At 35.6% G+C, this 12,774-nt stretch overlaps 2 protein-coding genes and 1 pseudogene across 3 annotated transcripts in view; 1 reads left to right on the top strand and 2 right to left on the bottom strand.

Moving 5' to 3' along the window:
* Positions 1-1,306: 1,306 nt before the first annotated feature.
* Positions 1,307-10,085, bottom strand: LOC107868496 (protoporphyrinogen oxidase, mitochondrial). 2 transcript variants are annotated; one of them, XM_016715198.2, is made up of 18 exons: positions 9,853-10,085; positions 7,259-7,298; positions 7,044-7,179; positions 6,890-6,955; positions 5,829-5,879; positions 5,679-5,735; positions 5,245-5,315; positions 4,923-4,959; positions 4,720-4,785; positions 4,408-4,448; positions 4,091-4,223; positions 3,459-3,638; positions 3,212-3,286; positions 2,747-2,870; positions 2,560-2,668; positions 2,368-2,442; positions 2,161-2,267; positions 1,307-1,860 (listed from the first exon to the last, which is right to left on the bottom strand). In XM_016715198.2, exons 1-18 carry the CDS (start codon positions 9,896-9,898, stop codon positions 1,748-1,750), a joined length of 1,527 nt encoding a protein of 508 aa, XP_016570684.1. In that variant the 5' UTR covers positions 9,899-10,085; the 3' UTR covers positions 1,307-1,747. The 2 variants fall into 2 exon arrangements, with proteins under 2 accessions (XP_016570684.1, XP_047266440.1); XM_047410484.1 differs by having other exon boundaries at positions 7,044-7,165; positions 9,853-10,065.
* Positions 7,312-9,846, bottom strand: LOC107868497 (annotated as a pseudogene).
* A 2,238-nt stretch (positions 10,086-12,323) lies between the features above and the next one.
* LOC107868495 (COP9 signalosome complex subunit 3) overlaps positions 12,324-12,774 on the top strand; it is a 7,616-nt gene continuing 7,165 nt past the window's right edge. The window contains exon 1 of the mRNA XM_016715197.2: positions 12,324-12,656. Within this exon, the coding sequence (XP_016570683.2) occupies positions 12,466-12,656 (191 nt within the window). The 5' untranslated portion in view covers positions 12,324-12,465. The remainder of the gene's footprint in view (positions 12,657-12,774) is intronic.

The raw sequence follows: 12,774 nt of genomic DNA on the forward strand, positions 1-12,774 counted from the left end.
GTAGGGGAGAGTGCGTCGTTTGTATTTGCGCTTGGAATTTCTTGTTCATGATGTTTGGTTTTAGATAGATGGTTTATAGTATTATCTTGCGGATGTCTTATTTCCTTTATTATGTGTTATCCCATCTCACTGTGTGCTTTTTATTTGTTAGACTATTATATATCCCGAGCCGAGGGTCTAGTGGTATGGACTGCGTACCCTTTACACTCTACAGACCTCACTACATGAAAATACAATACACTGAATATGTTGTTGTAATTTTTAGTAGATATAACCAATATAAACCCCTTGTTTTTCCTTTTGAATAATGACTAAATTACTCAACTACCAATGGTTTAGGAGACAAAAGTGTTAACAATCTCTTTATCATTTTTGCTAAATACTAGGTTACTTTGATTCTGCAGTCACGTGATACATAGATTAGTATGCCTTTTTTCTAGAGAACTACAAAATATTAACTATTGCTCTTATTGGGCACACATTTAAGTGTCGTGAATTGAAATATTAATCCATGCATTAGTTTGATGCGTATTAATAGTACCTCGTTTGGTATATCTTTTTACCCTACGTATAACTAATGCACGTTCTATTTTGTATTGAGATATTTATTACTAATATCTCAAAATTCATAGTATTAGTAATGCAATAGATCTAATGCATGCATTAACATGCTTAAAGAGCTTATTACCCATCCAAAAATTTTCGCATCCTTTCCAACATACATATTGAGGGTATTATGTAAAAAAAAAATATTTTTTTTTTAGAAATTATGTAATTCATGTCTTTTTTAATACATCAAACCAAACACTGCATAAGAAAAATACAAACATTACTAATACACCATATTTTGCATTATTCTTATACACCCTACCAAACAACCCCTTAAATGCAATTGAACTAGTTACTCTGAGTATGATGTTAAAGCACAAAAATCCGTTTCGTTTTAGTTGACCCTCTTTTTAAAAATATTTGTTTCAATTTAGTTATCCCTTTTGATGAAATCAAGAGTATTTTATTGTGTTCTTCCTATACTACCCTCAACATTAAATGACTAAACAAAGTGTATTTACTCAAATTTATATTTTCAAAGCAAAATTAATAAGGCTGATTTGATAAAATAAACCTCTATTAAATATTTTCTTAATGGGTGTGTCAATTTCATAGGGACCAACTAATATGAAACTGAGGGAGTATTATGTACACAATTATATATAGTTTTCTGATAAAACTACTATTCACCTATGTTGCTCCGACTCTTCAAAAATGTCACGCAACTTAGCTATTCACATTCTAGCAACACCAACCGTCCATTTCCTTGGTGACAATCAACTATAGTTTGTTTTGCTATTTAGCATTTGAATAGTAACTAGAGAGTGAAACAAAAACAACAGATACAAAAACAAAATGGAATAAGGATTAAATTTTGAAAGAAGATGACTGAAAATGTAAAGCTTGTTGAACAGTTAAGAAAGCAGCTCGCGAGGGGGAATGTGTGCTAAAGATTGACCAACGTCTATTAGTGACACGAACAGCTGATATAACAGGTATGTAAATTGAACACGTGCAGAGTTCATTTTCCAGAAATGCAACTCCCTTTTGAACAGTTCTGTGTTTGAGCTGTGTCACTGGCTGCGCGTTAAAGTTGCTCCTCACGCCATGAAGTTAAACGATTTGTGGACTAAAAAACTCGGATTGAGATGGAATTAGCAATCAGCACCACAAACTTGACAACAGGGAACTTGTACTCTCAATGGTTTTTGGTGTCGGTTGTCATGGATTCGAGATATGATATAACAAGATCTGCTGCATTGCATCCAGAAGATAATGCTTTGCCAACTGACAATCCCCCCTTGTGGTTACCTAGCATGGCAGAACTCATGTCAAAATAGAGCGGCAATAATTTATTAACTGGGATTTATGTTGGTGGAACCTCAACTCAGACCTCAACTCAGCTTCAGCTTTCTTGCCAAGCAAATCAATGCTAGGTAGGCATACGCCAGGCTAAAGATTTCTATGAGTAGACTTGGGTTTTACCAAGTTGAAGGTTTTACGATATATGGCCTCTAGCAGAGTGTATGTTGTGAACCTAACTCGTTGAAAAGCAGCCGCATCTAAGGGGAGAAAAAAGGAATATGCTATTCAAGAAAATGGAAACATTACCTGCATAGAATAATCCAGGAAGGTTTTTCTCCATTTTGTCAATTGCGTCTAGAACTGAATCGTAGTTATGCCCATACAACGGAAATGCTTTACTCCAGTATACATGACTACAAGTAAAGAAATAAACAGCTTTTCAATCTCAAAACTTTTAAACCAAAGCCTACACATGCTTGAACTAGATCAGTTGTATACTAGGAATTCACGTACTTCACATATGTTGGCTCTCCCTCAGCACCCAACAACTGCTTTAGGTCGGAAGTTACTATATCTTTCAGCTCAGTCCTGTGAATACAAGAATTAAACAAATTTACTTGACTAGAAAAGTCAACAGCAACATCATCATTAAGTATAATAGGGACAAAGTAAATGAGACTGCAACCAAATTGGGATTTTAGAAACCTCGAGGCTTTTGCGAGTTCTCTATTTCGGCTTCCACCAACAAATGTAGTATAGAGATAGACATTGCTGGGTGCCCGATCTGGAAACATCATAGAAGAGAAGAGGGTGCCTGCGTGCAGTGCAGAAGTAATAAGGGCACAGCAGTTGCCAACTACTTACACTTCTTAACGTAATACCTAAGCATTACCTAGTGTCTTCAGACCATGTTTTTGCTCTTTGGAGGGTACAAGAACTCCAAAGCCCTCAAGGGGATGCTTTACATTTTCCCTCTTAAATGTGGTTATAACAACAGATACTGGTACATAATCAACCTGCACATCGTATGCTCAGCTAGACTGCAACAGTGCCCATGATCATAACAGTTCATACACATATGCACGGTACAGAACATATAGCTTCATACTTGACACTTCATATAATAACTCTTCTCAAGATACACCGACAGAAAATAGGTGTTCAGGTAGATATAGTGCTTGTGCACCTTTTTCCTCTTGGAAATAAGACCAACTTTGCATGTTTTACTTTTCAAAGCATAAACTGTGGAAATAAGTGCAATGCCATGAGGAAATACATTATCATTTGTAAACATGTTTTACAAAACTAGAATGCCTATACTATACAGTTAACACCAAATGGCCACAGAAGCACAAACCTCAGGAATAAAGTTGAGCAGAAATGGATTTCCTCTCTTAGAAATCTTCATACTCTTAATGTCACAGAGAGGGGCCTAATTTACAGAAGCATAGTCAATAACAGCAACATTTGGCATCTGCACAGGACTCAGATATTCATGAGTCCGTCATTACAAGAATTGAGTAATCACATGTCATGAGACTGAGATTGAATGAAGCTAGTTGTATCAAAGCAAATACAAGGAATCAATCATTCCAGTATCTCACCGTCATAATTACAGCATCAAATGATTCTTCTTCTGCTTGCCGTTTGTGCGGTGAGGCAGAAAAAATTGACCAGCTATCCATCGCCGAGTCCCCACTACAGCTACAAGATAATTCCAGAACTCTAGAATTTAGCCTAAGTTCATCTTCTTTGAGATCTTTGCATATTGCGTCAGTAAGTGTCTGCAAAGCAGTTGGATAAGATAACACTAAGATGAAAGATGACTAGCAGAAATCACAGGATCAAGTTTCTATAAGACGTAAGTGACACCGATAATCAACTGCGCATTTATCTCTCTCTCACTTAAAGAGATATAAGCTATCATTAAGAATAATATTTTTCATGAGAAAAGATAAAGAGAATGAGTCGAAGTAGTCAAGTTTGGTATATCATCCCTTTACACCTCCCTCTTATCTTAGAAACTTAAATGCTACGAAATCACCCAGACAGGGAGAAGATATACAAGTCAAATGTAGTGCGTGAAGTTCATGTTTGAAATTTTAGACAAGTCATCTGTGGAATCATATAGATCGATGACCCTCAAATGATGCATAAAAGATGTGGTCCTAATCATTTAAATTTTCTGCACTTTAACTTCAATGCATGAAGAAAAAGAGAACAAAAGTATACTTACTTGCATTCCACCCAAAAACGAAAAGGATCCCCGCTGGCGCTTCTTATTAACTGAAGACTTGGGTGGTCCTTGTTTCTTTTCCTTTTTAGGTGATAACTTAGATCGAATTGCCCCAACTATGACTGAACCAAACCTACCAAGTATTGACACCAAATTCCATTAGAGAGATATTTGGATGATTTTGTTTTGCAAAGAGTTTGCTCAACGAATCGCATCCTCCATCAACAAGAAGATTTTTACAGTTGCACCGCTGCAACTTTAGGATCCGTAAGCAAGGAGAATGATTGCCAACCCATTGCGGAATTGGACATTCATACCTTTTCTCTAAATTCCACAACTCTGGAAATGAATGGTGCATCTGTGTACACAGAGGGAAAGAAAACAATGAAATTGGAGTCATAAACAGAATGACGTTTAGATAACAAGTCATGACCTAAATCTATGGCTCATGAAGTATACTTACTACAGACCAAGTGCACATTGTCCTCCCCCATTTTACCTTTTTTACTTGAATGTAGGAGGAATTCTGTAACTATACAATGGCATATTGACCCCATTATCTTATCCACTGATGTTTGTGCTCAAAGAAATATAGGACGGACAAACAAGTGATGTAAACGAATACTCACTGAAAGCGAGTCAGGATCACCACCACATGTTCCAGCAACAAAAGGGTCAATTAGATAGTCAACAACCTAGCAAGTAACAAGAAAACATATGGATGTTAGATATTAAATTAAAGTTATCCTATACAGACAGATTTTCTTTTGTGATGGAATATCAGAAGATTTGGGGAACATGGAGGCAAATTCAATCAAAGGTGAGCAAAGACCTCCTTTCCAAAATGACGCTCAAAGAATCCACCGACACTGCATATAATACAGATAAGTATCACAACCATGTCAATTTAACTAGCCCCTGCGATTAATTTGGAGGACGAAAGAGTACTAAATTGGCGACGCACAAGAGGATGCGAATCTGATGCAGCTAATAAAAAATCACCACAAGAATGTAATTATGAAATAGACAACATGTCTATGCAGACTCTATAGTGGTAATTGTTGTTATAAACAATAGGAAGAGGCCAAATTTTGAGAAGGGCGGAATGAAAGAAAGCACCTGGACAATACTAGCTCGGATATAATGTCTTGTACCTTTCGTGTTTGTCAGACACCTTTGCGAGCTTGTTATTCTTCCATAAAAATGGCTCCAAAAGCATCTTAAGCTGCGGTTATTAAGCTACCTTGTAAGACGTTATTCTTGAAAATTAACTATCATTGTTCACAAAAGGTTAGAAATAAATGAGATATAAGATGAAAAAGGAATCTACAGATGGTAGTAAGAAAATTCTTAAATTTTGGCGCTCACAAAATTCTTCAATTTTGGTGCACGCCTCTCGATAAGCTATAGAAAAATAAACTCATGATTCAAACTTCAAACAGGTTAACAACAAGACTTGAAGATATGACATCCCAATCCAGTTTGAACTTTGATGTTTCACAGACATTTCCCAAAGAGCAATTTGGAAGACGCGACATGAATTTAGCAAATCTGTATGTAAATCATGAAGGTAGGATGACCCACATACCTTTGATCCAGTGGAAAGGAAGTTGCTTTTGATCAGGTCAATTGGATTTGAAGGTATCTGATGTTAAAAACCAAGCTTAGAACATGTCGGGAGAATGCGACAGTGCATACAAACATGCAAGTTAATAAGCTTGCTATGGACCAAACTTACCAGTACAGGAGTACCATTTCTGGCAATGTAGCGCTTGTTCTGTGAAAGTGGCTGCAGAGTGAAAGCAGTTTTCAGGCATTCAAATTTATCCCCAAATAGAATCGGAGCTTGAAGTCTAAAGTCATCAAAAAATTTCGGGACGAGGGGTCGTTCGGTTGGGAAACAAAATTATCCGGCATTTAGCTATCCCACTCTCAAGGTAGGATAAAATAACACTACAATCCCGGGATAACTAATCCGGGGATGAGTTATCCCATTTATTTTATCCTAACCAAATATGGGGTAAGCTCATTCTAAAATTAATCCCGGGATTAGTTATCCCTAATACCTTGTACCATAGTTAAGACACAGTTAAAGCACAAAAGCTTACAAATTGTTGCTTTTCTCGGAATCCAAGAGAATCAAGCAAAAACATGACATCACCTTCACCTCCCATCAGCAAGATACTTGTTTTACTACTACTACTACTACAATGATGGGAAGCACAAAATTCGACATTTTTGCTTGATTCTCTTGGACTAGGAGATAAACAACAATTTGTAAACACAAACTACACCATTTTTGTGGAATCCGACACACAGCAGTTGACATTTTTTAAGAGTTCGAGCAACATAGGTTAAATCAAAAAGCTTACAAATTTTTGCTTATCTCGTAATCCTAGAGAATCAAGCAAAAATGCGACATCACCTTCACCTTCAGTCTGCAAGATACTTGTTTGATAACTACAATGATGGGAAGCACAAAATTTGATATTTTTGCTTGATTCTCTTGGACTAGGAGATAAACAACAATTTGAAGAAAATAAAAAAAGGACAGCCCGGTGCACTAAAGCTCCCGCTATGCGCAGGGTCCACCGAAGGGCCCCACCACAAGGGTATATTGTTACCTTGCATTTCTGTCAGAGGCTGTTTCCAATGCTTGAACCCGTGACCTCCCGGTCACATGGCAGGAACTTTACCGGTTAAATACACTAAAATACACTAACTTTAGGAAATCCAACACACAACAGTCGACATTTTTTAAGAGTCCGAGCAACACAGGTTAAATCACAAAACACTCACAAATTGCTGCTTATCTCGTAGTCCAAGAGAATCAAGCAAAAACGTGACATCACCTTCACTTTCAGTCTGCACAAGTTGAAAACATACTTCTTTTACTACTACTACAATAACCAATCAGCACAAAATTCAAAGGCAAAAAAACTAACAGACTGACCATAGTATTAGCGCCTTCATCCCATACCAAGCCATTTTGGCTCACACTTTGTAACTTCCCACCAGCTTTCCCTTTCGCTTCGAATACAGTGACATTCAACCCATGAATTTTCAACTTGTATGCTGCAGCTAACCCACTTCAATAGTAAATCAAATGAAAATTAATAAACTGATAGCAGATTTTCCTCTTTAACAAAAATGCAATTTTGCAGATACCTGACGCCAGCACCAATCACTGCAACTCTCTTGGAACAACCTACACAAACAACAAAATTGCGTCAATTTTGCTTTTGGTATATATATAGTAGAATTGCAGAAAATTATAGAGAAAGAGTACTTTGTTTATCTTCCATATCCTCTAATAGCTCAGCTCAATTCGTTCTGTTTATTTATTTTTGGGGCGTAAAGCAAACGTTTTAGTAGTCTTACCCTCGAGCGACCCGACCCCTGTTTGCATATTCACTTTTCAAAGTATTAACATTTGGAAACACATTTTCATTTGTTGATATGAGGTTATTTTACAAAGCAAGAATGCATATACTATAAAGTTTATAACACCGCCAAATAGCCACACTAAAGTTGAGCAGAAATGGATTTCCTCTATTAGCAATCTTCATACTCTTGGGGCCTAATCTCCAGAAGCATAGTTAGTAACGGCAACATTTGACATCTGCGTGGGCACGAGTCTTGTCATTACAAGAATCGGTCAATCACATGTCATGAAATCGAGGTTGAATGAAGCTAGTTGTATGAAAGCAAATACGCGGAATCAATCATTCCAGTGTCTCATCGTCATAATACACAGCATGAAATGATTCTTCTTCTACTTGTCGTTTGCTATCTATTGCAGAGTCCCCACTACAGCGTTTAGTTAAGTTCATCTTCTTTGACATATCTGCATATTGCGCAGCAAGTGTCTGCAAATCCTTTGGATGAGATAACACTTGCAACGTGATGCAGTTATGAGAGAAATGGCTAAAGATATGGAGCTTGCGCAAATGTATAGACTGGATATACTCACAAAAATAGCTCAAATACTCTCGTAAGATCAGTCAAAGAAACATAAAGAGATTCCTCTGCAATAGTTTTTCTACATAATTGACACAACGGTTGGAGCTGACCGATTAGATCTTCAATAGTTGAAAACATGCAAGTCCAACAGGGTTTTATAATACCCCATCTCTATCTGCTCTTCTTCCACCCGATGAAGGAGAAGGGCCTCGATAATGAAATCCTCCCAATCAACATCAACTTGCATTTTCCTTCTCCTTTTCTTGCCAGCATTTACGTGTTTGAGGGGGCATAGTTCAATTGAACTAGCATCGGAAGGATACATTGTCTTATGGATTCGACACTTTACAGCTTTTATCTCCTCTTTTCTCCTTTCATATGCCAGGCAACCGCTATGATAAGAAGGAGGCATAGCACTCAATTCCACATCGTTCTCCACTATTTGCTTCATTAAAAGCTTTTTGCTCATTTCCGATTCACCCTTCCACCACTCCGTGTACGAAAGTATGTCATACCTTCTCTTCCTTTTCCTCGTGTTAGTATTTCTGCTGTCTGTCGACTCCACTACGTACATTTCATTCTTGATCTTTGAATAAATCATCGCCAAACACTCTTGTGAAATTTGGAACCTATTTGTACTTTCATCGCTCAACCTTGACACACGCTCCATCTGAAAATACTGCAACTCATTTTCGGTGTCATCAACATCTAAAGCGTAATCATTGTCATTGCTCAAACAATCATCAATCAAGTAATCCAGATCAAATCCGACATCCTCAAAACTCTTCCTTTTATCACTACTCTTTGACATCGACTTCAACTCCATGCATTGAATAACAAAAGGCGCGTGCTTCATAATATTCTTAACCGTAACATCTCCACCCCAAGGCAAACCTCGAGAAACCTTCACAAGCCTCTCTAAAACCTCCTTATACCTCAACCTACACGTAACAACCACCACTTGTAACTCATTCGCCACATCCTCAATCATCAAATCAACTCCATTCAACTCCGCTACAAACACCAAAACCGCTACCACAACAGGCAACGGTCTCCTCCCTGTTGTCACATACCACTTAACCAAACACTGCACCAAAAACAGACCTTGGTTCAAAATCCCCCCAATCAAATCCTCATCAACCGCACCAAAACTCGCGCCATTCCTAACATAATACTCAAACGAATCCACAATATCGAATCCAGGCAACTTCAAATCAAGAAAATCGACAACTCTACAAACCATCACACCCCACCAAATTTGCTACTCTAACAATACTCAATACCTTTACATCCATCCTCATTACCACATACGCACACGCACCAACCAATACAGTAAACCACCTCCCTCGCCCATACTCCCCATCAATAACTTTCACAACCATATCATTTACTTCACTACATTTACAACAACAACAACAAATCCAGTATATTCCCACTTCGTGGGATCTGCGGAGTGTAGAATGTATGCAATCCATACCACTACCTCTAAAGAAGTAGATAGGCTGTTTCCGATAGATCCCCACTCAAGACAAAGGATAGTAAAACAACAACAAAAAAAAAAGCATGGGACATGATAAAATAATTTACTTCACTACATTTATTAACAGAAAATCCTAATTGGTACATTAACACTTCAATCTCTTTCTGTGCTTCGTAAATTTTAGTTTCTTTATAATTATATACAGTTCCAGTACCAGCAGTGCCAGTACGAACGTATGTTCCAATTGGTCCACTACCAATTTGAACATCGTAATTATCAAAATCTTGAACAACCCCACATGATGTACAGACTGAATTACCTGTTGCATCATCTGAAACTATAGTCCTCTTTCCACAATTCTCCATCAACAGATTTAGCTCAATTGAGTATTACGAGGTCTCACTTCAATTTTCAATACGAACAAACACTGATGGAGGTAGCATATATTTAAAATTAATCGAGATGCGTGCAGCACGCGTAAGAACAAAAAAAAGGTTAGCTCAATTTTGGCGTCCACCTGAAACCCGAGTGGGTTATTTTATAAAACGACATCGTTTACTCTGTTTACTGTTTAGGAGATTATTATTTCTAGTATTTTGTTGTATAGTTTTTTTAGTATTTAAGTTTTTAATACGGGTCGGCCCAGCCCATACGAACTTTGAGTTTGACGAGCCAGATCGGGTTGACCCATCAAAATGATGGGTCAAAAAATACCAAGCTCACACCATTACTCTGTGGGCTGCGGGCCTCACGGGCCAGTTCATTTTTAAAAAAATAATATTTTATAATTTAATTTTAGAATATTAATAAACATAAATATTACCAGACAATATTACATAGTGTTGATACTTGTTAATCATGTCTCCAACACCCCTAGAAAATGCTCCTAATTGAGAAATTAAATAACTTTTGACATTATATCCTTTGAATCAAATAAAAATACTAATAAACAATCTAAATAATTGCATGTATTTAACTTACGAATCGGCCCACGAGCTAGCCCAACCCACATTACTCAAGCCCCACGGACCACGGGCTTATACGGATCGGGCTAAAAAACCCTATTCTTAAATGAATGGGCTGCAAAAATTGAAGCCCAACCCATCAAATTACAGGTCGAGTCGGACCGACCCAACAGGCCTAGCCCATATTGACAACATGTGTACCTTTAACTATGTACTATTTTAATTAGCTAGTTTAGTTGCACGTGCCTCGCACGTGTAACTTTTAAATATTTAAAATTAGACGATTTTATTTAATATGAAGGTTTTTAATGAAGTGCAAAATGTTCAAAACATATATTTTATTGTAAGCACAAATATATTTTACCACCAGAAGTTTCAAGTGATATTAATGAATTTAATATATTGAAGATGTAATTCAATTTAGCCAATCTCGTGCTTCGAATGTCCTACCAAGTAGACCCAAGAATTGTGTTGTACGTTGATTTTTACTTCATTCATGAATACTTTTGAAAAAAAAAATTATAAACACTTTCATACTATGAATACTTTTGGAGAAATTCTAACACATATTTAACAGAATCGAAGCATAATGCCTAACATCTTTAACTTATCTTGGTGACAACATCTATCAACTACTACTACTTAATTCAAGTAATGTTAAATATATATGAGATGAAAAAAAAATTAACCAAAAGAGAAATTATTCCCATATAATAATGAATATTCTCAATTCCACCTTTCAAAATATTATTAAAAAAAAAAGCCTAATCTGAAGAGGTGAGTTTAATTTAACCAAACTTCATGCTTCGCATGTCCTTCCAAATAGACTCAAGGATTGTACTATACATTAAATTTTTTCTTCGTTCTTGAATACTTTTGGAGAAAGGCTTATCAACTCTTTCTTACTGTGAATACATTTGGAGAAACATTCGCTCGCTCTCTTCTTTGTCTCTTGTTGTGTCTCTTTGTTCATTATTGAATTCTTCCACGGCCATATTTAACTATGCTTTCATCATACTAACTTTTTCTTTATCGTAAAGTTTGATAAACTACATATCATTTCATAAAAGAAGATAAAAAAAAAATCGTTAAATGAAAAAAAAAAGAATGAATAGCTACAATAATTTATATCATTCAAAATTAAAAATTATCATGCAAAATAATCACCTTTCAAAATTCAGATCATCAGCTGCTATATATATTATCATCATCAACCATCTTCAAGATACCTGCAAAATCAATGCACCTTAAAGTAAAAAAATATTACAAAAATATTTCTTGACGTAAAAAATAATTCTAAAGTAAATAATGAAGAATGATTTAAGATCAAAAATATTTTTTAATTTTTTTTTCATATGTTCATTGAAGATGCTAGTATATTGTTGTAGAAGAATTTTTAATTTATAAAAATCCAAAAATCTTTTCAAAGAAATTGTCTAAATATGATATGATATATATATATATATATTCCCATAAATAACTACCAAATTTAGAAGAATAAAAAATTCAAAAAATAAGAAGCTACTACACGTCTGGTTCTTAAATTTTAGGAGTTCAGATAGTTTTTTTTCTAATTTTTCTTACCCTAATATTTATTTGTTACCATATATTTTAATACTTTTAATTTTTTTTTTTATATATATTTTAGGATTCAATATTATAATTAATATTATTAAAATAATTAAATAATAATTTAAGTAAATGGTAAAAAGATGATTTTGTCTATATAAAAATTTAAATTATTTTTTAAGAATATTCACACTTTTAATATATTATTACAATATAGATATAGATTATAGACGTAGGAGGAGTAATAGAATAAAGCAAGTAGTACAGTAATTTTGAGAGTTTTCTTTTCCCAATTATAAAATAAGTACGTAACATTTTAAGTAATTTAGATTTTATTTTTCGATAAAAGGCAGCATAATTGCATTGATGCACTACAATTGGAGTTGGGAGAAAACAAGATGGATGTGAACATGGACGCCATAGTAGCACAAACCCAAGGATTTTCAGGGAATTTATCAGACCTTAATCATCTACAAAGGATTCTCAAACAATGTGAAGAGTTATTTGGGGCCCACACTGTTTCTCAGTTGGTTTCTTACCTCGATCAACTTGATCCTTGTCTACATTCACTCGGTTACCTCTATATCCTGTGAGTTCTTGTAATAATGAAAAAGTTGGTGTTTTTGCTGTAAGATTTATGTAATAGTGAAAAAGTTGCTGTTTTTTGCTGTGAAATTGATGCGAGAATGAGTTGATACCTGTTGTTG

This window comes from Capsicum annuum, chromosome 4 (assembly GCF_002878395.1).
Source record: "Capsicum annuum cultivar UCD-10X-F1 chromosome 4, UCD10Xv1.1, whole genome shotgun sequence".
In the NCBI taxonomy this organism is placed as follows: domain Eukaryota; kingdom Viridiplantae; phylum Streptophyta; class Magnoliopsida; order Solanales; family Solanaceae; genus Capsicum; species Capsicum annuum.

What these genes read in the sequence shown, in the direction of transcription:
- LOC107868496 (XM_016715198.2), bottom strand. Translation starts at nt 9,898, where the DNA reads ATGGAGAATTGTGGAAAGAGGACTATAGTTTCAGATGATGCAACAG. An exon ending in ATGAAGGCGCTAATACTATG is followed by an intron (nt 6,956 to 7,043) that starts GTCAGTCTGTTA and finishes CAACTTGTGCAG; the next exon opens with ACTGAAAGTGAAGGTGATGT. An exon ending in TTGTGGAATTTAGAGAAAAG is followed by an intron (nt 4,224 to 4,407) that starts GTATGAATGTCC and finishes AATACTTGGTAG; the next exon opens with GTTTGGTTCAGTCATAGTTG.